Here is a 22899-nt window from a genome sequence, read left to right as displayed (position 1 = left end):
CAGAAACTCCAAACACCTGAACCCAACAGGATGCAGGTTAAAAACTGTCAAATATAAAAGACAAAAAAAGTTTCAGAGGTTCAGAGTGAATTATCCAGTGCAGATTTTTCTTGTTATATGAAGGTTTTAAATGTGCAGCTCAACATAAACCACTGAAGAAGAAAATAGACTTTCCCATTAAGATCCTCAGTGTGGATCAGCATAATATCAGCTTTATGTCTGCAGTTTAGTGTCACCACAACTGTCACATCATATTAATCTCAGCACAGCAGTAAGAAATGGTGTCTGACCTCAGAGTCTCCAGTCTACAGTGTGGACTGAAGACTCTGAGGTCACCTGCATTGATCTCTGTGTCCCTGTGTGTGTGTGTGCGTGTGTGTGTGTGTGTGCGTGTGTGTGTGTGTGTGTGTGTGTGTGTTCTGAAGGATCAATATCAATGATCAGACATTATTCATTAAAACACATTAAAGAACATAATAAAGAAATATTTCTCCTTCATCAACTTGATCCATTTAAAACAGATATTAGTTGAGAGGATCTTCTGTATACAGATGTGACTCTTAACCAAAAATTATAAACATTAATTGACTTTAACAACTAACAGTGGACATTTTCTACAGTTTCTTTAAGAATCAGTCATCTTTTATAACTACAGACTAAACTTTGTACAGTAAAAAATGAAAATATGGGAAAAAATAACTTCATGGTTGTAAGTTATGTATGTACATAAATTAGGTTCAGTTGTTAAACATTAAGATCAACAATAGTAACAGACAGTCAGTGAACTTACATCAGAGTCTCCAGTCTACAGTTTGGACTCTCCAGTCCAGCAGACAGTTGCTTCACTGCTGAGACAGACAGACTGTTCCGGGTCAGCTCCAGCTCTCTGAGATGGGAGGGGTTGGACTTCAGAGCTGAAGCCACAACTTCACAGTGAGTCTCTGAGAGTCCACATACAGCAAGTCTATAATGCAGATAACATACATACAATATACACTTTAATAATAAATATAGATTCAAGGCATTTTTATCACTAAACAAACTAAGATGTGATGAATAGCTCAGTTATCTCTGTTGGCAGAGCTGGTCGGCCATTAATCACAAGGTTGGTGGTTTGAAACTTGAGCTCCTTCTGTCCACATGTCCAAGTGTCTTTGAGCAACACACTCAATCCAAAATTGTATGTGTATGTAAAAAAATGTAAGTCATTTGGACAAAAGCGTCTGAAAATGAAAGTAATGTAAATGTGTCATGTTGTGATTTACCCTTCAAATCAAAGTTGAGTTATTCAGTAACTCTCCTCACTCTCTCTGCTGCTGTACTGCAGACTTTTTAATGGGATTCTCTGTTTTGGTTTCATCTTGCAGACAAAGGCAAAGAAAATAGAGTTGCATTTATGCTTCTATAAAGTCCACAGTGATTGCTTCTTATTTGTCTTAAATGTGTCTTTGCTTTGCTCACTTGAGTCGTATCCTTGTGTCTTAGTCCCTCCTACCTAAGATACAAGGGAGAGATGCAGGAAAAGATGTGAGGGAAGAAGAATCAAGGAAACATGTTTTTGGACGTCCTTTCCTTTCAGGCGTCATCTGAAGTGACGTCAGCTGTCAGTCTACAGGTGTTAACAGCTCTTCAGTGTCTTTTGATGTGCTGGAGTTTAAATGTGATGTACTGTGTAAAAAATGAATAATGGCGTACAGTTACCACTGCCAGCACAGTGATGTAGTGATGTCCTCCAACATGACAAAAGACAACGTGAAATATCTGCATGTTTCTCCTGAAATAAACAGTTTGACAAACATCTGCATGTTATATTGTGAACAGATCCATCAAACAGTTTTTTAACTGCTCAGACACTGAATACACATTTCTACTGGCAGCAACTTTTTCTAAAATATATTTGTTATTTGCATCTGCATTCATTAATATTCTGTTTGTAAATTCATTATTTAATAATTCATGTTATGATGAGAACGTCTCATAATTTGTAGGAATAATTTAAACTTGTAGTTTATATGTTTTAAGGAAAGAGGAAATATGTAAACATATCTGACATCAATGTTTACTTTCTACCTTGTCACAGTCTGGCTCTATGTATCTTCCTCTCAGCTCTGAGTGAGTCTGGCTCTACTAAGTTCACGTCTCACTCACACCAACTTTCTTCCTCACTGCTTTATGTGACTATCTAGTCATGTACAGTGCTGGTTATGGAGCAGCTTGTTTAGTGTTGGCTTAGTTACTCTTCATCTAGACATCACTCTCTTAGGTTGTATTTAACCATCATCATTTATGTGTTACACTTCTGTTATCCAGTCCTTTTGCTCATGTAATTTTACTCATTCATACGATGAGTTGCCAGTTTTTATGAGTATCTTATTTCACCACAGTAGTGATGTCTGTATATAGTTTGTGTTCAACATTAGATGCACTATGCCACTCCCATCTGCCCTGCTATCACTGCAATCACCTCATTCCCCTCACCTGAGCTTCCCGCCCATCTCCCTACACACAAACTATCAGGAGACAGTTTCACCTTTCTCACTGCTGTCATATAGGAGCATGTGTTTAGTTTAAGGAATTGTTAAGAGTAAAATGTAATCTGAGACACTACTGCATTTTATTTTATAGGAACATCATCTGTCTCATTGTGTTTTTAGTTTTCTGTTTGCTCTGTGTTTCCTTCCTGTGTTCATGTACTCCTCCCCAGCCTGCTTTTCTCACCTCACTTTCCCTCCACACCTGCCCTGCATCAGCCTCGTTAGTCCTGCCCTGCTCCCTGTGTCTTCACCAGCCAATCAGCTTCTTTCCTGTTCTCCTGCTCCACCTACACCTCTTCCCCTCTTCAGTTTAGTTTTATTTAAATCCTGAGGGATGTTCCATCAAGCTGGCTAACGGGATAGCCTGGTTTATTTCGATAAGCCTCGATAATTTAAGTGAGAGTTCGTTCCATCACCGCGGCTTATATGAGTCCCAGCCAAGTTGCTTATTTTCCCCGGCGGCAGAACAGGCGAAGAGAGCAGTGAATTTCACTTAAATTCCCCCCCCCCCTTTTATTGTCATAAGCTTTGAGGAGAAGACGCTTGTCATTGAGAGAAAATGACTTTCTGTCTCTGTCATGATGTCAGTGTTCACGCAGCAGCAGCCGCTTATCATGGGAGTAAAGTACAAAAATAGATTTACGTGGTTTAAAATGTTTTTCCACATGTTGTCATGTATGAAGAGACCCAAAATGATCACTGTAGGTGGACTACTTGATTTCTATAGGTGACTTATTTAAACAGCATAAATGTTGTATATGAATGATTCTGTCTCAGAGCTTTTTGATCCATATAAACAGTTGATCACTGTAACTGTGATCACTATAAGCAGTTAATACTGTATACATTTAAACACAGCAGAAGGTCATGGTTTGGACTTTATTTCATTTTCTTTTTGTCTTCACAGCTTGAACAAAATGAGTGAATGAATAAATAAATAACTTCAAAATAACTCTGGCACACTTTTATTTCTTAAATTATAAATGCTGAGCTTTTAAATAAAAGGGTTGTGAGTGTGAAAAGACACTTGATGGAACCGTCTTTTGAGAGTCTGTTTCCGTCTGTCAGACATTCTTTGACACGCAGCTGAATTAAGTTTGACCGTTAACCTGCCACGGAGCAGCTAGTTCTGCTGACTAAGTTACCATGGTTACTGAGCTGGGACTCATATAAGCCGCGGTGATGGAACGAACTCTCACTTAAATTATCGAGGCTTATCGAAATAAACCAGGCTATCCCGTTAGCCAGCTTGATGGAACATCCCTCTGGATAAAGATTTATTCTTCAAGTTCCTGTTGCCTGCAGTCTCCTGTGTTTGGGTCTACCTGCTCTGCTCTTCACAACATACCTGACGCACAGGGATTTTCAGCCTCATAGAAACTGATATTTAATTAAAATGTGTTTTCTGCTGACAGACAGCAGACTCACCTTCCCTCCCTGACTATATCATCCATGACACAGGCTAAATTAGTAGAAGGAATATAAAAATAATACTCTTTCCAGTGAATGATGAAAGTTGTTTTATGCTTCCTTTATTAATCAGGCCTACAGTGAAAATTTTAATCCAAAATGTTAAATAGACTGAGAATCAGAAAACAAAACATCTAAACTTGGGAGTGATATTACACCTGAGTTGGTTCTGTTATTTGTCTCGATATAAACTGAGATGTTAGTGATGTAATATCAGATCAGTCCGATCAGCTGCTGCGTCTAATCACTACAGATTTCCAATAAAGGGTTGTGTTGGTTTGATAAAAGATGAAGGATGGTCTTGTGTACTGTTTACTCCCTCCTTCAGGCAGCCTCCTCTCTCCTCCAAACAGAAATAAGCAAATTCAAACATCCTTCATGATGAGACCAATTTCCAGATCAATTTCCGGGTCACCCGAGGAGAGAGAAGACATGAAATAAGGTCATGAGAAGCACCCATCATATCAGAGTGTCTCCACAAAGTTCAAATGAAATTGTCTTGTTCATAAAACCTGAGCAGCTTCAAACTGAGTCTCTTTAATTATCACCGTGCACTCACAGCAATTAAGTGTTATCAGCAGGAAGAGCTTTGTAGACTTTTTATGCCCTGGGTTTCGCCTCTCAGGCTTCATACAAGCTGGTAGCTGCAGCAGATCACAGATATTACATGTATGTGTCTGTATATAAAAATAAACAGACACATTATAGAAAGGTACAGCAGGTACTGTCCACTGGAAAATACTGTTGTCTGTTGTGATGAAATAATGACTCTTTAAACATTTTCAACAGAAACTTCAAACCTGAAGATATTTTGCTGGATTTGTATTAAACCCAAAGGAAGAAAACTAGAAGGTGAACAATAAACTGTAAAATCATTATAAATAAACAGAATAACTGTGTTTACCAATGTGAGGTATAAAAATACCAACAATAATAAGTTGTTCTTGCTCTCATAGCATTTGAACATCTGAAGAACATTTGAAGTGAAGCACTATAAGTCAGAGTCGTCGTGTTCACATCCACAAACCCTCAGTGGGATAGGTGCTGGATACAAAATCTATTCAACTGGGATACAAGGAGAACTCACACACTGGAATCACAGCTCCATTTAAATTTACTGGTAACATTTCAACTGATTACAGGTCTTCCTCAGACAAATACCCACAGGAGGGAAATGAAGGATATTTATATCAAAATGACCAGTGACATAATCAATGTGTCAAGATATCCTCATCACTATGAAAATAAAAACATTAATGTGAAAAGAAATATGTTTTCCTTGTGATAAGGATGTCTTGACACATGTGAATGTGTTTGCAGGTACTCCTTGTAATGAAGCACTACTCATGTATAACTTTGGCAACAAGCAGCTGTAACACATGTTTAACACTTTGATAGTGTGCATGTGTGAATCTTTACTGTAATACTGATGGCAGCTTTATAATGTTGATAATCACATCTGGACTTACTGAGCCTTTCTGCAGTTCCTCACAGCTGGGATCAGTCTCCATCGTCCCTCCTCTGATGTGTTGTACATGTACGGGTCCAACTCATCCAGAACCTCCTCTGACATCTGCAGCACGTAGGCCAGAGCTGAGCAGTGGATCTCAGACAGTTCCTTCTTTGATCTGCTCTCTGACTTCAGGAACTCTTGGATCTCCTGATGTACTGAGCGGTCGTTCATCTCCATCAGACAGTGGAAGATGTTGATGCTTCTGTCAGGAGAGATTCTTTGGGTGTTCATCTTCTTCAGGTTGTTGATGGCTCTCTGGATGATTTGTGGACTGTTCTCTGTCTGACCCAGCAGGCCTCCTAAGAGACTCTGGTTTGACTCCAGAGAGAGGCCATGAAGGAAGCGCACAAACAGGTCCATGTGGCCATTTTCACTTATGAGAGATTTCTCCATGGCTCCCATCAGGAAGACATCCAGTGATGAGTAACTGGAGTATTTTCCCAGGAAGTCCTCCAGTACCTTTGTCTTCCTGCTGGTGTAACAGTGGTACATGTAGACTGCAGCCAGAAACTCCTGAACGCTCAGATGAACAAAGCAGTAGACTGTTTTCTTGAAGATCACACTCTCTCTTTTGAAGATCTCTGTACAAACTCCTGATAACACCGAGGCCTCTGTGACATCAAGACCACACTTCTTCAGGTCTTCTTGGTAGAACATGATGTTTCCTTTCTCCAGTTGTTCAAACGCCAGCCTCCCCAGCTTCAGAAGAAGTTCCCTGTCAGCCTCCGTCAGCTCCTGTGGACTCGTCTCATGTCCTTCATCATACTTGTGCTTCTTCCTCTTTGTCTGAACCAGCAGGAAGTGTGAGTACATGTCAGTCAGGGTCTTGGGCAGCTCTCCTCTCTGGTCTGTAGTCAACATGTGCTCCAGAACTGTAGCAGTGATCCAGCAGAAGACTGGGATGAGACACATGATGTGGAGGCTCCTGGATGTCTTGATGTGTGAGATGATTCTGCTGGACAGCTCTTCATCACTGAATCTCCTCCTGAAGTACTCCTCCTTCTGGGCCTCAGTGAAGCCTCGTACTTCTGTTACCCTGTCAACACATGTAGGAGGGATCTGATTGGCTGCTGCAGGTCGGGAAGTTATCCAGACCAGAGCTGAGGGAAGCAGATTCCCCTTGATGAGGTTTGTCAACAGCACGTTGACTGATGACTTCTGTGTGACATCAGACACGACCTTCATGTTGTTGAAATCCAGTGAAAGTCTGCTTTCATCCAGGCCGTCAAAGATGAACAAAACTTTCCAGACAGCGAGCTTCTCTGCTGTGACCTTCTGTAATGTTGGATGGAAAACATGGATCAGCATGAGGAGACTGTACTGCTCATCTTTGATCAAGTTCAGCTCTCTGAACGAAAGCGGAATCACCAGACTGACATCTTGGTTTTCCAAGCCCTCTGCCCAGTCCAGAGTGAACTTCTGCACTGAGAAGGTTTTCCCAACGCCGGCGACGCCGTTGGTCAGAACGACTCTGATGTGTTTCTGTTGGTCAGGTAAGACTTTAAAGATGTCGTGACACCTGATTGGAGTGTCATGGAGGGTCTCCATCTTGGAAGCTGCTTCAAGCTGCCTCACCTCATGTTGGGTATTAACGTCTTCACTCTGTCCCTCTGTGATGTAGAGCTCAGTGTAGATCCTGTTGAGGAGGGTTTCACTTCCTGCTTCATCAGTTCCTTCAGTCACACATTCACATCTCCTCCTCAGACTGATCTTATGTTCATCTAAAACCTCCTGCAGACCACTTTCTGCTGAAAGAGAAGAAAAAAAGGTATAATTAGAAAGAAATATGTCTGACTGTGTTAATTTTCAGCAGGATAGAGGAGGTAGATTCCTGTCCTGTTTTCAGAGATGATGACATCAGCAGACAGATCTTCAGTCTTACTTTGTACAGTGCTGGTCTGACTGTCTGTCTGCAGTCCAGGTCTGGTTCTGGATCTTTCTCCGCACTGGGGACAGGAGGAGTCTCCTGATGGAGCAGACTGGTCCCAGTATGAGGTGATGAACCGTCTCCAGAGCCTGTGTATAAAGCTGGTAGAGACTGGATCCTTCAGGACGTCCTGACACAAAGAACAGCAGGACAGCTGCTCCTCCACAGAAACACCCCTCCTCTTCCTCTCTCTGTTGACATGAACACATTCTTTATGACACAAGACATTAGTGGTGGCCAACCGACAGCTCACAAGTTGATGCAGCTCTTTCCCTCCATAAACAGTCCAGACTGTCAGTATTTGGACAGTTACACAGTTTTTTGATCTTCAGGCTCTGAGCTTCAGCACATTCAATTTAAATAAAATAATATATAATATATTTACAAGGGTTCAGAAGTAATTAGACAGACACAACAATGTGTCAGCAAAGGCAGAGAAGAAGAAGAAGAGTGCAAACTAGTAAACATGGATGTAAACAATGCAGGATTTAAAATACTAGCTTCAAAAATCGACTTTGCAAATGTTTCATGAGGAGGGAAATGGATTCAACACATTTGTTAGACCACAAGGATTCACACAATGTGTTTTGGTCAGTAAGTCAATGTAAACATGACTTTTGTCTGTTAACAAGAAAACTCCACAGGGCTCCTTTAAGCTACTATGAGACATTAAAAGTCAGGAAAAATAAGCAGGAGGCAACTGAGCAAAACAGAAAAATAACAGACTGCTGCTCTTTTGTCTTGTGTTGTGGTGCTGAACAGAGAGCTCTGCTAAATATCTTCATAATGCATCTTTTCATCTGTGTTTCTCTCTCTCACTGTTTCTGCTATAATCTCTCTCCCTCTGTGTCAGTGTGATACAACAGTTTTACACATTTGACTTTTCCCAAACGTTAAATGTCAGACTCAGTTTCCTCTGCTGCAGTGGTCAGTCTGCAGTGATAAATCAGCTGCAGCAGGCTGTTTGTATACATTTCCATTACTTCCTCCCATATTTTGTGTCTTTGAACAGGAACACGTTAAGACACATTCTGTATTGCAGGAGACCAAACACTCCATTTTCTTCCATTTTACCTGCACAAAACCCCGGTGCAGTCCTTTAGTAAATAAGGAGACACAATGTGACTTGTTACTAAATCCTTAGTAAATATCACCCTGGGTTACCTGCTACTACTTTAGATTGTTAGACTGGAAAATCAAATAGCAATAGCAGCCCTGTCTCTGTCTCTGGTTAACATGTACATGAAGATCTGTTCTAGATTACAGCTGAATGGAAGGTAGTTCATTATTTCTTTCCACTGTGTTTCCTTCATATCTACACTACAACCTTAATGAAACCGTCTCACTGAATCATCTTCAGGTCAGTTTACAGTAGAAACAGTCTCTTACTTTGTGTCTGAGGGTCCAGGTTCATTACTGATGTCTGGAGGATGTTCTTTAGACCGGTCACTCTTCATAGACAGACAGCTGGATATCAGAGACTCTGCTCTCTGTCTGTGGAAACAACAATTGTTTTACACATATCATTAGTTCTTGTAAAGAGCAGGTTTAACATGAAACATGGCTTAGGGTCATGATTCAGTAATGACAACAAATAGTTATGTTCATCTCTCCTTCTGCATGTTCTAAACATTTTATCTACAGCTGGATATATTTGCGTGAAGAGTTTTTAAACATCTACATGTTTAAGAACACAAAGTCTGACATGTGAGCTGTGAAAATGCCAAATAACAAAAAAGGATTTTTATATAACAGTTTATTTTTCTAACAGTTAAACACACAACATTTAATTTCAGCCACTAGGGGTCTCAATCAAAACAATAACAATAGATGGAGTGTGATGACGGTGTGAAGCAGCAAGGGATCATGGGAGTTGTTGTCTTTGTTGTTAAACAACCAGCTTCTCAGGGTTAGGATAACTCCAGTGTTCATCATTCAGGATGTCTTTACTGGGAGCTGAATTATTCGCAGAGGTCTCCCCCTCTCCAGAACAAACAGACCCACTGATTAAAACAGGTAAAAACACTGAATGAAGCAGTTTCACTTTAAAAATCAGTGTTTCTCCAACATTGTTTGGTGGACACAGGACATCAGGGAGGGGCTGTTAGCTGAGTTGCTGCTAACATTTTCTCAGCTTGTTTCTCTAATAACTTAAGATCCAGACGTTCAGCAGATTTTTAGCATGAGCTGAATTATCGGAAGAGGTCTCCTCCTCTCCAGAACAAACAGACCCTGTGATTAAAACTGGTTAAAACACTGAATAAAGCAGTTTCACGTTAAAAATTAGTGTGTCTCCAATGCTGTACGGCGGACACAGCATGTCAGGGAGGGGCTGCTAGCCGAGCTGCTGCTAACTTTTGCTCAACTTGTTTCTTTGATAATTTAAGGTCCTTCAAAATCCTTCATCTGGTTAAAAGATACAGTTAAAAACGACCAAGATTTAAAAAGTTTATCATAAAATGTGGCTTAAGACAGAATAGGAGTCGATTTATGACAGTTTCTGGCGGGTACCACAACGCCTATGTATTATCTTGTAGGTGTATATTGTATGGTAGATGCCACTGTAGAGGACAATCACAACGCTGACGCATGTATCTTGTGTGTGTAAACTCTTTGGTAGAGGAGGTATGACGCCATTGACAGGTGACCAAATGAAACAGACCTTTACCTTGATTAAAATTACAAATTTCTCTGGGTTTGAAAATTGTTGGAACCATTTGGTTTAATGTAAGTACACAACTCAACAAAACATATAACATAGATCTAGTTGTTTTTAGACATTTTAATGCAGAATAGATACATATTATAGTTTTAAACTAAAGGCACTGCTGCCTGATGCTGGGCTGTCAGATTAACTTGTTCATGTCTAGAAAACAAACACAACAATCTGTCCTCTGTAATTTAACCTGCATTAAATATTGCAACTAGCACTCTTAAAACAAAATGAAAGCTATAAACGAAGAAATAATGCAGTCAATGCTCAAACAACAAAAACATCAGTAACTGAATTAAAAAACACAGAATTATGAAAGAACAGAGTTGTAATGCAGGTTATCAAATGAGATTAAAAACTGAATCATCTTCAGGTCAGTTTACAGTAGAAACAGTCTCTTACTTTGTGTCTGAGGGTCCAGGTTCATTACTGAGGCGTGGAGGACGATCTTTAGACCGGTCACTCTTCATAGACAGACAGCTGGATATCAGAGACTCTGCTCCGTCCTCCTCTTCCTCCAAATCCTTCATCTTCTGGAGTCTGAGAGGTAAACCAGTAATACTGGAGACACACACACATACACAGTATAATAAACCCAGACTAATTATTATAGATTATTTTTAGACTTATTGCATTGTACGCTGCTGAACCTGAGTACAAATTTCGTTTGCATGTGTAAGCATGCAAATGACAATAAATTAACCTTGAACCTGGAATCATTATTAGGAGCCCTGATATTAACACTCACCCTGCCTCAGACTGTTTTCCTCCTTCTGCTCTGTTGACTTTAAAATGGTGTCTGACTGAATACTTTCACTTTTACTTCCTGCCTGTTTACTCCTGTAACAGGGTTAGAAATAACCCCTATTATGAATTTCTTCAAAATAGATGTGCCTGTCTTGTATGTACATAGTTTTAGAGCCACCTGGTGGAATAATAGCGTAACTGCACAAATAGTGTTCCTCTCTGCGCACCGTACGCGCCTCAGCAAAGAAAGATACTTTCATGCTGGAGAGACCTGAACGCTTGCAGTTACATGACACACTATTGACGGTGACTGTGTGTTGCTGATTTTTGTACCAGTACCAGAGTAAAGAGAGCCAGAATGAGAACAAGTCCTGTGTGGCCGTGCCGTTCCTCCTGCACCATAGACATCAGGGATACATCCACCATAAATCCACAGAAAGACACGACCCGTCACACTCCTCCCTTCCACTTCTTTACTAGAAGTCACGTGTGTGTGTGTGTGTGTGTGTGTGTGTGTGTGTGTGTGTGTGTGTGTGTGTGTGTGTGTGTGTGTGGTGAACAATTGCAGGTCATGTGTCAATAACAAAGATCAAAAATTACTCTGAACTTTACAAAGTAACTCACAGCTCAAAGTGTGAGCAGAGAATATAATTGAAGACGTTTCTGATCAAATGTATGACTATGAATTAAAAACTCCCCCACTGGACACCAGGAGTCTTCCTCCCATTCCTCAACATGAGTCTGGTTCTCTAGAAGCACTGTGAAGCGTCATCTCTCCTCTCTACTTTAGCATTTCTTTAAGAAAATACGAACAATACATCCCTCCCCGTCTGCTGAAGGTCATCTGCCAGTAGTTCTCTCCTGCTGAAAACAGCCAGTTCAAAGCCCTGACTCCTATTTGCTAGTTATCTGGCCTCTCAGTTCGTCCTGTGAGCCTTATCGACCTCCAACCACAGACACTGCAGTCTCTAAAGCCTTCTGCTCCATGTTCTTTAGTTTTCATGTTCCTTGGGCTAAAAAGTCCTGTAATATTATCCTGTTAAACCAGAAGTCTTCCTCCAGTGCTGCTGTCCACCAGCTCGGTGCTCCAAACAGCACCTGCCTCTTTCAACATAGCCCACCTTCAATCCAACCAACAAAGCTGCAGTCCAACTGGTCTGCAAATGCCCATTGTTTAAACATTAACTTCAAGTCCACAGAAGCTGCTGCTGTCTGCTGAGACCTGTCTTCTATTCAGTGTCACAACAGGACAGCCAAAGTATCTGCAGAGGTCTCCCCCTCTCCAGAACAAACAGGTAAAAACTGAATGAAGCTGTTTCACATAGAAAATCAGTGTTTCTCTGATGCTATTCAGAGGACACAGGACGTCAGGGAAAAGCTGTGAGCCGAGCTGCTGCTAACATTTGCTCAGCTTGTTTCTCTGATAATTTAAGATCCTTCAAAATCCTTCATCTGGTTAAAGATACAGTTGGAACGTAGGTCTAGTTGTTTTTAGACATTTTAATGCAGAATAGATACGTATTATAGTTTTAAACTAAAGGCACTGCTGCCTGATGCTGGGCTGTCAGATTAACTCGTTCATGTCTAGAAAACAAACACAACAATCTGTCCTCTGTAATTTAACCTGCATTAAATATTGCAACTAGCACTCTTAAAACAAAATGAAAGCTATAAACGAAGAAATAATGCAGTCAATGCTCAAACAACAAAAACATCAGTAACTGAATTAAAAAACACAGAATTATGAAAGAACAGAGTTGTAATGCAGGTTATCAAATGAGATTAAAAACTGAATCATCTTCAGGTCAGTTTACAGTAGAAACAGTCTCTTACTTTGTGTCTGAGGGTCCAGGTTCATTACTGAGGCGTGGAGGACGATCTTTAGACCGGTCACTCTTCATAGACAGACAGCTGGATATCAGAGACTCTGCTCCGTCCTCCTCTTCCTCCAAATCCTTCATCTTTTGGAGTCTGAGAGGTAAACCAGTAACACTGGAGACACACACACATACACAGTAGAATAAACCCAGTCCTTCCTCTCAACTTAGTAGCTTCTTATTAGTTTACATGACTTTAACTACAACCATGTGTGTTTTCCAGCCATCACAAAGATAAACTTTGACTCTGCTTTAAATCCAACAAACAGACTTCAGATAAACATCTGTGTCGTTCTTAACTGTGACTTTTCTCTATTTTAACTGCAGCAGTGTGTCACGTTACATCACTGTGAGGACGCAGAAACCAGGAAAAGAACAAAGGAAACAACGTTTGAAGACGTCAACACTGTGATCTCACATTTTTCTGACACAGTTTAATCAACTAAACAATTAATCAGTAAAATAATCAGCAGATTGATCAATAATGACAGTAATCATTATTAGCAGCTCTGATATTAACACTCACCCTGCCTCAGACTGTTTTTCTCCTTCTGCTCTGTTGACTTTAAAATTGAGTCTGACTGAATACTTTCACTTTTACTTCCTGCCTGTTTGCTCCTCCCTTCTTCTTCTTTACTGGAAGTTACATGTTTGTGTGGTGAGAGAGAGAGAGAGAGAGAGAGAGAGAAAGAGAGAGAGAGATAATGTGTTGAATGAACAACTGCAGGGCAGCAGTCAATTACTGTTAACCGATTCACAAATACATATATTTCTAAATCCCCCCCCCCCCCCCCTCAAAAAAAAAAAAATTTTTAAGAAATCTCTGTTCTGTATTCAAAGATTGATTAAAAAACTCCCACACTGGAAACCAGGAGTCTTCCTCCAATTCCTCGACATGTGTCTGGTTCTCCAGAAGCACTGTGCAGCGTCCTCTCTCCTCTCATCTTCAGCATTTCTTTATGAAAATACGAACAATACCTCCCTCTCTGTCTGCTGAAAGTCATCTGCCAGTAGTTCTCTCCTGCTGAAAACAGCCCTGTCTTCCATTTGTTTGTTATCTGGCCTCAGTTCATCCTGTGAGCCTTATCGACCTCCAACCACACACACTGCAGTCTGTAAAGCCCTCTGCTGCATGTTCTTTAGTTCTTTACTTGGGCTAAAAAGTTTTTTAATATTATCCTGTTAAACCAGAAGTCTTCCTCCAGTGCTGCTGTTCACCATCTCGGGGGCGTCATGTAGTAAAGTGGGCATGTCTTTTAGTAAAGTGGGGGTATCTTTTATTAAAGTGGGGGTATCTTTTAGTAAAGTGGGGGTATCTTTTAGTAAAGTGGGCATGTCTTTTAGTAAAGTGGGCATGTCTTTTAGTAAAGTGGTCTTTTAGTAAAGTGGGAGTATCTTTTAGTAAAGTGGGGGTATCTTTTAGTAAAGTGGGCATGTCTTTTAGTAAAGTGGGGGTATCTTTTAGTAAAGTGGGGGTATCTTTTAGTAAAGTGGGCATGTCTTTTAGTAAAGTGGGCATGTCTTTTAGTAAAGTGGGGGTATCTTTTAGTAAAGTGGGGGTATCTTAGTAAAGTGGGCATGTCTTTTAGTAAAGTGGGGGTATCTTTTAGTAAAGTGGGCATGTCTTTTAGTAAAGTGGTCTTTTAGTAAAGTGGGAGTATCTTTTAGTAAAGTGGGCATGTCTTTTAGTAAAGTGGGGGTATCTTTTAGTAAAGTGGGGGTATCTTTTAGTAAAGTGGGCATGTCTTTTAGTAAAGTGGGCATGTCTTTTAGTAAAGTGGGGGTATCTTTTAGTAAAGTGGGGGTATCTTAGTAAAGTGGGCATGTCTTTTAGTAAAGTGGGGGTATCTTTTAGTAAAGTGGGCATGTCTTTTAGTAAAGTGGGCATGTCTTTTAGTAAAGTGAGGGTATCTTAGTAAAGTGGGCATGTCTTTTAGTAAAGTGGGGGTATCTTAGTAAAGTGGGCATGTCTTTTAGTAAAGTGGGGGTATCTTTTAGTATCTGGTCCGTTTATTGAAGGCTTCAGCAGGAACACGTCATCAGTCCTTCCTGTAAAATGTGACGTTTCAAACTAACAGATGAGCGTTGGTTTAAGAGCCGACCGCAGACAATCATCTGTGATGTAAATCAACTACACATTTCACACGCATGTAGCAAACCGACAGACGTGATGTTTCGGACACATTGACTCCACACAACACAGTTTATTGCATTCACAGGAAGAAGAAACGTACAGCTGAGCCTCCAAGCAGCTCTCAGGTCTGAAGGCTTTAAAAAGGAGCTTCTGTGCTTCCAAACAGCTCAGTGACGTCTGAGAGAGAAAGAAGACGTGAGTCTGTGTTCAGGACCGACGACAAAGTCAGTGTTTCCCACAGGAAGAGAACTTATCTGTGGAGGTCAGAGGTCAGAAACAACCTGAACTCATTAAAACTGATTTACTTGTCTGACAAAATGATTTTAACACAAGATCTACTTACTAGAGTCTTAACTTCAGTCACATGACAACAGGTGACAACTTCATCCACTGAAAGCTCTGGAAAAAAGCTAGTAAGTGGACTTTGTGTTAAGATTATTTCATCAAACTATTTCCAAGAATGAACTTTAACACTCAACTAGATGATTTCTGCTAAAAACAAATGAAACCAGGATGTGTAAACAAAATGCATTTATAAAAAAATCTGAACTGGAGAACAATCACAGTTTGTGTTTAAAGCACTTAAAAACAAAAAGTCTTCTGTAGTAAGGGACACTTGAGTAAGTTTTTATCTCCTTCATCAGCAGCTTCAGTCCTACAAGTTCTGGTTCATTTATCCAGAGAAAATACTACAAATGCAGCAGCAAACAGCTTCAAACGTCACTCTACCTGGTAAAGATAAAACGCGCGACATCTGTCTCATGTTATAATATTATATTTAAAAGAGTTAATTTACCATAAAATGACTCAACAAAAACCTGAAATGTTCTGGTTTTTCCTCTGGCTTCTGCAGCAGTGTTCAGTTTATGTTTCTGTCTGTGATTTATGAAGTTTGTTGTAGACGGTGAAGGTCTGAAGATCTGATGTCAAAGTTTAAGTTTCTATTCTGGTTTGTAAATGTAAATGCAGCACTCTGCTCTGATTGGTAGGCAGTTATATTCATGACACAATAACACAAATATTCATTCTGTATTTCCTGAAATATAATTACATGTTGATCTTTAAAAACCCAGAAGACGTTTAACCAACACGTCCTGCTGTTCTGAAGCTGTTTCAGAATCTTCTGGATGAAAAAATATTCCGTCTGTTGCTTCATGAAAAATATTTTCTTTGTTTTCTGATCCAAACAAATATGGAAGCTGAAAACCGCCGACTCTTCCTGCTCAATTTGTACGACGTGAAACACGACTGAAAGGTTTTTGTCAGTTATATTTAGATATATTGCGTCACTATTATTAATAATTATTTTATATTTTCATACAAAACATGTTCTTACTTTTCAAGGTCTCATGCCCAGGTAGCTGAAAATAACCTGACACTGCACTTTCTGTACGACACAAGAAAAATATGAACATGTTGTTTTGTATGAAAACATAATAAAAAGTAACATAATACCAATATAACTGATCACACCTTTTAATATTGTTTCACATCTTTTTACAGCCGCCATCTTTGTTTGGATCCAGAAGCAGGTTTCAGTCTTTTTCATGGAGCAACAGACAGAATATTTGTTCATCCAGACGGTTCAAAGAGTCTCTGAAGATTCTGGAAATATCTCCTGAACATCACAGTTTATTTTCAGATTTTAATTGGATGTTTTGTGCTGTAATGGAAACACATGAGAGGTACAAACTGCTGCCAGACGACTTTTAAATACAAATAAATACAAAAATGGGAAAAATTCAGTTCAGCTCAGACGCCCAAATAAATTCTGCTATAATTAAAGCAGAACAACAGACTCATCATGTCCCAAACACAACAAATCATGATTCACACTGTGAGGACTCAAGTGTGTGGAGGAGCGAAACAAACTATTTCTGTAACTGATAGTGAACCGAGTGCAACACAGCTGAGGATCATGGGTATTGTCGTATTTAGAAACTAAAACGGACAAAACTTGATTTCTCAGAAACAAAAGTGTAAATAATTGGAACTGATGGTCAGAATTTACAGATCCACTCCTAACATATTGTAAGATGTATATAAAATACCTTAAAAAACTTACATCTCCTCCTTCTGCCTCATTAAAAATCCAGAATCTATGAATATGTAAATATATTTTATTTCTACAGTTTTCCTGCTAGACACCAGATGTCTCCTCCTTTACTGTAATGTTCATTCTCAGTGTTTGTGCACTGGAGGCTTCAAGTTTCATCATCACACTGTGTAAGTTGAACACTGGACCATGATTGGCTCCAAACTAGCTGTGATGTCACATCCTGAAAATCAGATTTTCAGTGAGCTCAGAGAAATTTCCTCCTTCAGCAGATGAATGAAAACAAACTCTGAACAGAGACGAGAACAAACATCCAGCTGAAGGAACAAGAACGAACATGTTTCTGAGAGGAGGAACTTTAAACATATGATGGTCACATGATCCAGGAGCGTTTCTGTGTTCAGTCACATTCAGGAAATTGTTTAAAGAAAACTGAATACAGAACAAGGAAAAACACTTCACTGATCTATAACGACAGGCTTTGAACTCCTTCCACTGCAGCTGCTCACAAGCTGTAAACACATCTAAACACGTCATATGATTGACTTCTTCTCAGCGTAACACGACCCTGACGGCTGGAAACTGAAGTTTGTCACCTTGAATTTGGTCTTCAGGTTGTCCCACTTCTTGACAACCTGGTCAGGTGTTATCTTGCCCGTCAGACCCATCTCCTTCACTATTCCCCTGCAGACCAAACAACACCAACATCATATAAACACACACGTACAATAACCATGCAGCTGCTCTGTTGTGGTGTCAAACATCTCATTAAACACATGAAGAGGAACCTTATTAAACTGATTATAAAGCTCCAGAGGTTTAATGATCAAAGACTGAACATGTGAACATCAGTGCAGATGTTCTATCTTGTGCTTCTTTACCTCCAGGCCGGCTTGGCGGTGTTCCTCCTCCCGGTGAACAGAGACTCGTTAGCAGCTCGCAGCTCAATTAGTCTCCTGGTGTCGTCCTCAGTCACTGTGACGACGGTTAGAAACCAGTAAAGATACAATAGTTTTAGATATACATCAGATCAGGTCAACATGACAGAAGCAGATCGATCAATTGTTTTAGTGACATCTGCTGGTTCCAGCTTCTGAGGATTTGCTCCTTTTATCCGTTTTAAATCATTATAAACTGAATATTTTTGGGTTTTGGGATGTTGGTCGGACAAAACTAAACATCTGTCGCAGATTATAACGTGATTTTCATTATTATCTGACATTTTATAGACTGTGAATCAAGAAAATACTGCGAAGATTCATAGATAATGAAAATAAAAGTTAGTTTCAGTCCTAATTGTCTCTAAAAAAATCTTCAACAACAGAACCAGTGTAGATGTTCAAGAAGAACTTGACTGATTTTTTTACTTTGATTACTTTTCCCTCAGTAGATCAATAATGAGGATCTGTGCTGCATCTTTCACCTGAATCTGATCATGTCTACACTGAGCTGTCTGATTTTACACTCAGTTGTTGTTTTTGTCCACAAAGAGTTTCAGGAGGTTTTATAGTCAAACACCTAAATAGAAAAACAGGTAAATATCTTCTTCTTAGTCCTTTTTTCAGTTGGAAACAACAAAACTGCATCACAGTCGACATGACGCCTCTCATATTAGTAATGGAGCTCTTTGCTTTAGAAAGACATTTTTTAGCATCTAACTTCATGTCGCAGTGTTTCCTCTTTATTTCTGTCACAGTGCAGCGCTGCTCTGATGGATCCATGTTTTCTAATAGTTTCAGGACATTTTAGGATGAAATCTCAGAAAAGCAACCGCTTTGGTGCTTGTTTCAGCTCAGTACTCGCTCTCCAAGCCCGGAGCTGAAGGTCTAACTCGGGATGCACGAATCACTCACTCACCAACAAGCTCCACGCCACAGACAGTAACCATCCATCAATTTTAATTTGTCCTTTTTAGTAGTTTACTACAACTCGATTGTGATTGATCAACCATGACATTCAACAGTGTAATATATTGACTATCACCTCTATTCAAATCACAAACCTTCAAGAGAAATATTTCATGAGGTTTATTTATTTGTACCAGTCAGGGCTGAGTTGTCGGCTGTAATCAGTAGACGAGTGTTTGTTAAGCGGTGGGGGATTCTCCAGGCTCTGGGCAACTGACTCGGTGACTTGAGTCACTTGAAAATCCAACTCTATTTAGTCAGTGACTCATAAAATGTCGAGTCAGTAAAAAGAATCGCACCGCCAATCTCATTCTCAAAGACTGAAAACCTGCTGCTTCACCCACAACACCCTGTTCAGTGAGCCTCAGCTCCTCCCATCAGGCCCACGTCTTCAGGCCTCCAGCTGCAACAGTAACAGAGCGAGGAATTCCTTTATCCCATCAGCCATCGCTCTCTATAACACACAGCAGCACATAAAAACTCCTGGTACTCACAGCAGTACTGTAGTCATTGCTGCACAGTGGAAAGTATGGTATTGTGTATATTTCTGGGCTGCATTGTGTCTTCTCTCACATTGAATCTTTGTACTCCAGGAGCACTGCTGGACGCTGCTGTGTAGTAGTTTAGTGTATTTTATGAAGGATGTGTGCCATGTGTGGACTATGTCTTGGATTGCTTTTTTCTTCTTAGTGTGTGTGTTTCTTTTATTGTGTTTGTTAAGTTTTGGACAAACACTGCAAACCAATTTCACTCTTAATCTTAATTTTTCTCTGTTTTTTGACATTTGATAGACAAAATGATGAATAGAGACATCTCTAACTAGATTTACTCTCCTCTCCTCACATGTTTTAAAATGTCTGTTTTCATGTATTTATTTCTCCTTGTTTTGTGTGTTCAGTCTGTATGGATTGCTGTTTTCTTGTATCGTCACTTGGTGGCGCTGTTTCCTTGTTTGTATATTTCACTTGATTTCAGCAATAAAGTGAAAGAATAAAGAAAACACAGACAATCTAAAGTTAGTAAATTTCCTGGAAAGAACCAAGTACTTTATCACTAATTTACAGGTCAAATAAAGACAGTGCTCAGTTGGTTCACTTCCAATGAATGAATTCCAGTTGATAAGCTAGCATAAGCTAAAGTCTTTTAGTCAGTTCACAGCAGGTCAGACAAACATGCAAACATGTTTCAGCTACAGAAAAATATACAATTCAACATATATGAGAATAAAGTTTCCAACAATAAATGATGATGAATAAATATGAACTCAGGTGGAAATGGAAATCTATAAATAGACCAAATTACACAGACAATTCTTTCCTGGAAACTTTGAAGAAATTAATAAGAAATTATAAGAATAATGGAGCTTTAAAATAAAGCGTAACCAAAAACTCAGATGGCGTCCTGGTGGTCCAGTGGTTCAATAAAAACATCTAACAGATCCACAGAAACAAAACAAAAAACACAGATTCAATCAAATATGGTTCATTTATACACAAAGAGAGAAAAAATAACTACAATAGAAATAGATGTTATACATGACGCTGAAGCTTGACACAGGATAAAAACACTGCAAGTTCATTTATTTCCACAGATGTTTATTAGAATTTGGTCTTTGTTTCCCAACATCATCATCCCACCACCCTCCCTTCACAAGTCTATAAAACTTCTCAAAACCAACGTTACACAATGTTTTACACAAAACTAACACACACATACAGGAAGAAAATAAACCAGTAAAACACACATAAGATTTGCATTTAAGATGTACAGCATATAAAACAAAAATAATCAGTAGATCAGTGGATAAAATGAGTTTGAAGAAGTGATTTAAAGGAAGATAATGACTTATCAGACTGAGCTCCTCAAACAGGTTGATCCAGAGCCCTGACAGCAAAGACCAGGACCCATATTTATCTGTGCTGATAATCAGCACTAATTCATTTCCCACCACTCAGTGTCAACTTATAGAAAAACAAGCTGCATTCATGCAAATCCTGGCTTTATTGATTTAATGATTCATTAGTTTTAAACTGCTGATGGCAGAGATATATTTCAAAGAGCTGTAAGGACACATAAGTCAACAGGAGGTTTAGCTGGAGATGAGTTGGACAGTGAAGAAGATACATTGTGTCCACAGTCCGTTTGCATCATTATCAATGTGTGCAGTGTTGTACAATACATGCAAGATGCTGCACTAATGTAGAAAACAAGATGTAAAGGATGTGATTGGATAGAGCTGGATCACACAGCTGGATCACATGATCTCACCTACAAGTTTAAATTATATAGTTATTGTTAAAGCCACCTGATTGGCTGACCAGTGTTTACTTACAGCCTGATGCAAATGACTTGTTAAATATTGTTATGAGATATAAACTATTCATTGTGACATCATATGTTTGCATATAAAAGCTAGATACCTTTAATATTTACACACAGAGCAACTCTGAAATGTCATCTGGAGCCATGAAGAGCCTTTAAAAGTAATCAATCAAATCTTTACAATCAATCCTAAAACAAACAGGTAACCAGTGAAGTGATGATAGAAATGGAGTAATATGATCTCTTTTCCTGCTTTTAGTTCAAAGTCTGACAGCAGCAGTGTTCTGTGCTGGTTTTATAGATATTATTTGAATATGTTTTAATGGTGAAAACAGGACTGGACCAGCTGCAGATATGATCATCAAAACTTAGACTGGAATCAAAAAATACAAAGTTTTTCACCACAGAACCAAAATATGATTTGACCTGCATGCAGGTTTTCTGGACCAATGATAAATTCTTTCACAATTTAACTGAATGAAATTTGTGGACATCCAATCTGTCACATCTGTCACATCTGGGCCCGTATTTATCAAGCGTCTCAGAGCAGGAAATCACTCCTAACTGGCCAAAAATGATCAGAGTGACGCATCTCTGCTTCTACTTTTAGGAGAAAAAGCCTTTTATCAACTTTCCAAACTTGGTAAATGATTCCTATCTCTGCCAATATTTAGGAGCTGCAGGAGATGGAGTTCAGGCAGAGATATTCCCTGAGAGGAGAGATGTTTTGGGAACGCTTGATGACACTGAGCTTATTAAAAGATTGTTTGGACTAAAACAAAATCATTAATGAGACTGACTTTGTGTGTGATGCAGAGGAGAACACATGATGCTTCTACAGAACATCATTTAAATAAATACAGAACGTCCTCACAATGTTACACTTTATGGTAACGGGGAAAATGCAGCTGTGCAACAGTGACGATTCTGTCAGAAGCGACAATGATGGAAGTCATGAATCAAACTTTGATCTGGCTTAATGCACGTCGTAAAGATAATGAGTATGACGAGGGTCCTCAGTTACAGCCCACTAAAACTTTGATTAACACAGAATCATGTCAGCTGCATAATGAAGGATATCTCAACTTCATTACAACAGCTCAAATATTTTATAGGCTTATTTTTTATTGAGGCTCCTTCAAATAACAGCAGAGCTACAGCCTGATATTTGAGAGAGGAAGATGCACCTGAACAATATATGTTTCTATTGTTACGCTGTATTTACCTTCATGTAGAGAACACAAGTTAACTTGGGGTGTAGTTGAAAGAGGAATTGGACAGTGGAAGAGAAGATGTTCTTCATGGAGAGGGTTTGCAACATGTGTCTGTGCAATATGTGCAAGATGCAGCACTATTACAGGCTGTGAAACCATGTGGCTGAACCAAGATCATTTCACACAGCTGAGTCTAATTACCTGTTATCTTCATTAACATATGGGCTACATTTATTTCTCAGGCTTTCTTTACACTTTGTAAATATCATCTTATGATGAATTTTGGCATCATAGTTTTGTTCCATAACCTTGGTAAGTTACCTGCCTGGTTACCTGCCTATACACATAATATACCAAATTACCACTGTTTCATATTTCCAGCTGAGACTGTGAGAAAACTACAACACGTCATCATTATTTCTACTTTGCTGCTCTGACTGTGGTAAAACAGCGACGTCTCACTCTCTCCCAGGAGTAATCCTTCT

The 22899-nt window shown here is 39.4% G+C and overlaps 1 protein-coding gene across 7 annotated transcripts in view; it reads right to left on the bottom strand.

The window, feature by feature from the left end:
• Positions 1-22899, bottom strand: part of LOC137183701 (protein NLRC3-like) — a 247621-nt gene that overhangs the window by 96081 nt on the left and 128641 nt on the right. For 5 of the 7 annotated variants that reach the window (XM_067590943.1, XM_067590946.1, XM_067590944.1 and 2 more), the window contains exon 12: positions 791-964. The exons of 1 other annotated variant lie outside the window; for it this stretch is intronic. In XM_067590943.1, coding sequence (XP_067447044.1) covers positions 791-964 — 174 coding nt within the window. Of the gene's footprint in view, positions 1-790; positions 965-8833; positions 8939-10559; positions 10719-12737; positions 13080-22899 lie in introns of those variants that run through there. One more of the 7 variants, XM_067590949.1, reaches the window with a different exon arrangement.

This window comes from Thunnus thynnus, chromosome 5 (assembly GCF_963924715.1).
Source record: "Thunnus thynnus chromosome 5, fThuThy2.1, whole genome shotgun sequence".
In the NCBI taxonomy this organism is placed as follows: Eukaryota; Metazoa; Chordata; class Actinopteri; order Scombriformes; family Scombridae; genus Thunnus; species Thunnus thynnus.
This window is presented reverse-complemented; position numbering and strand designations above follow the sequence as displayed.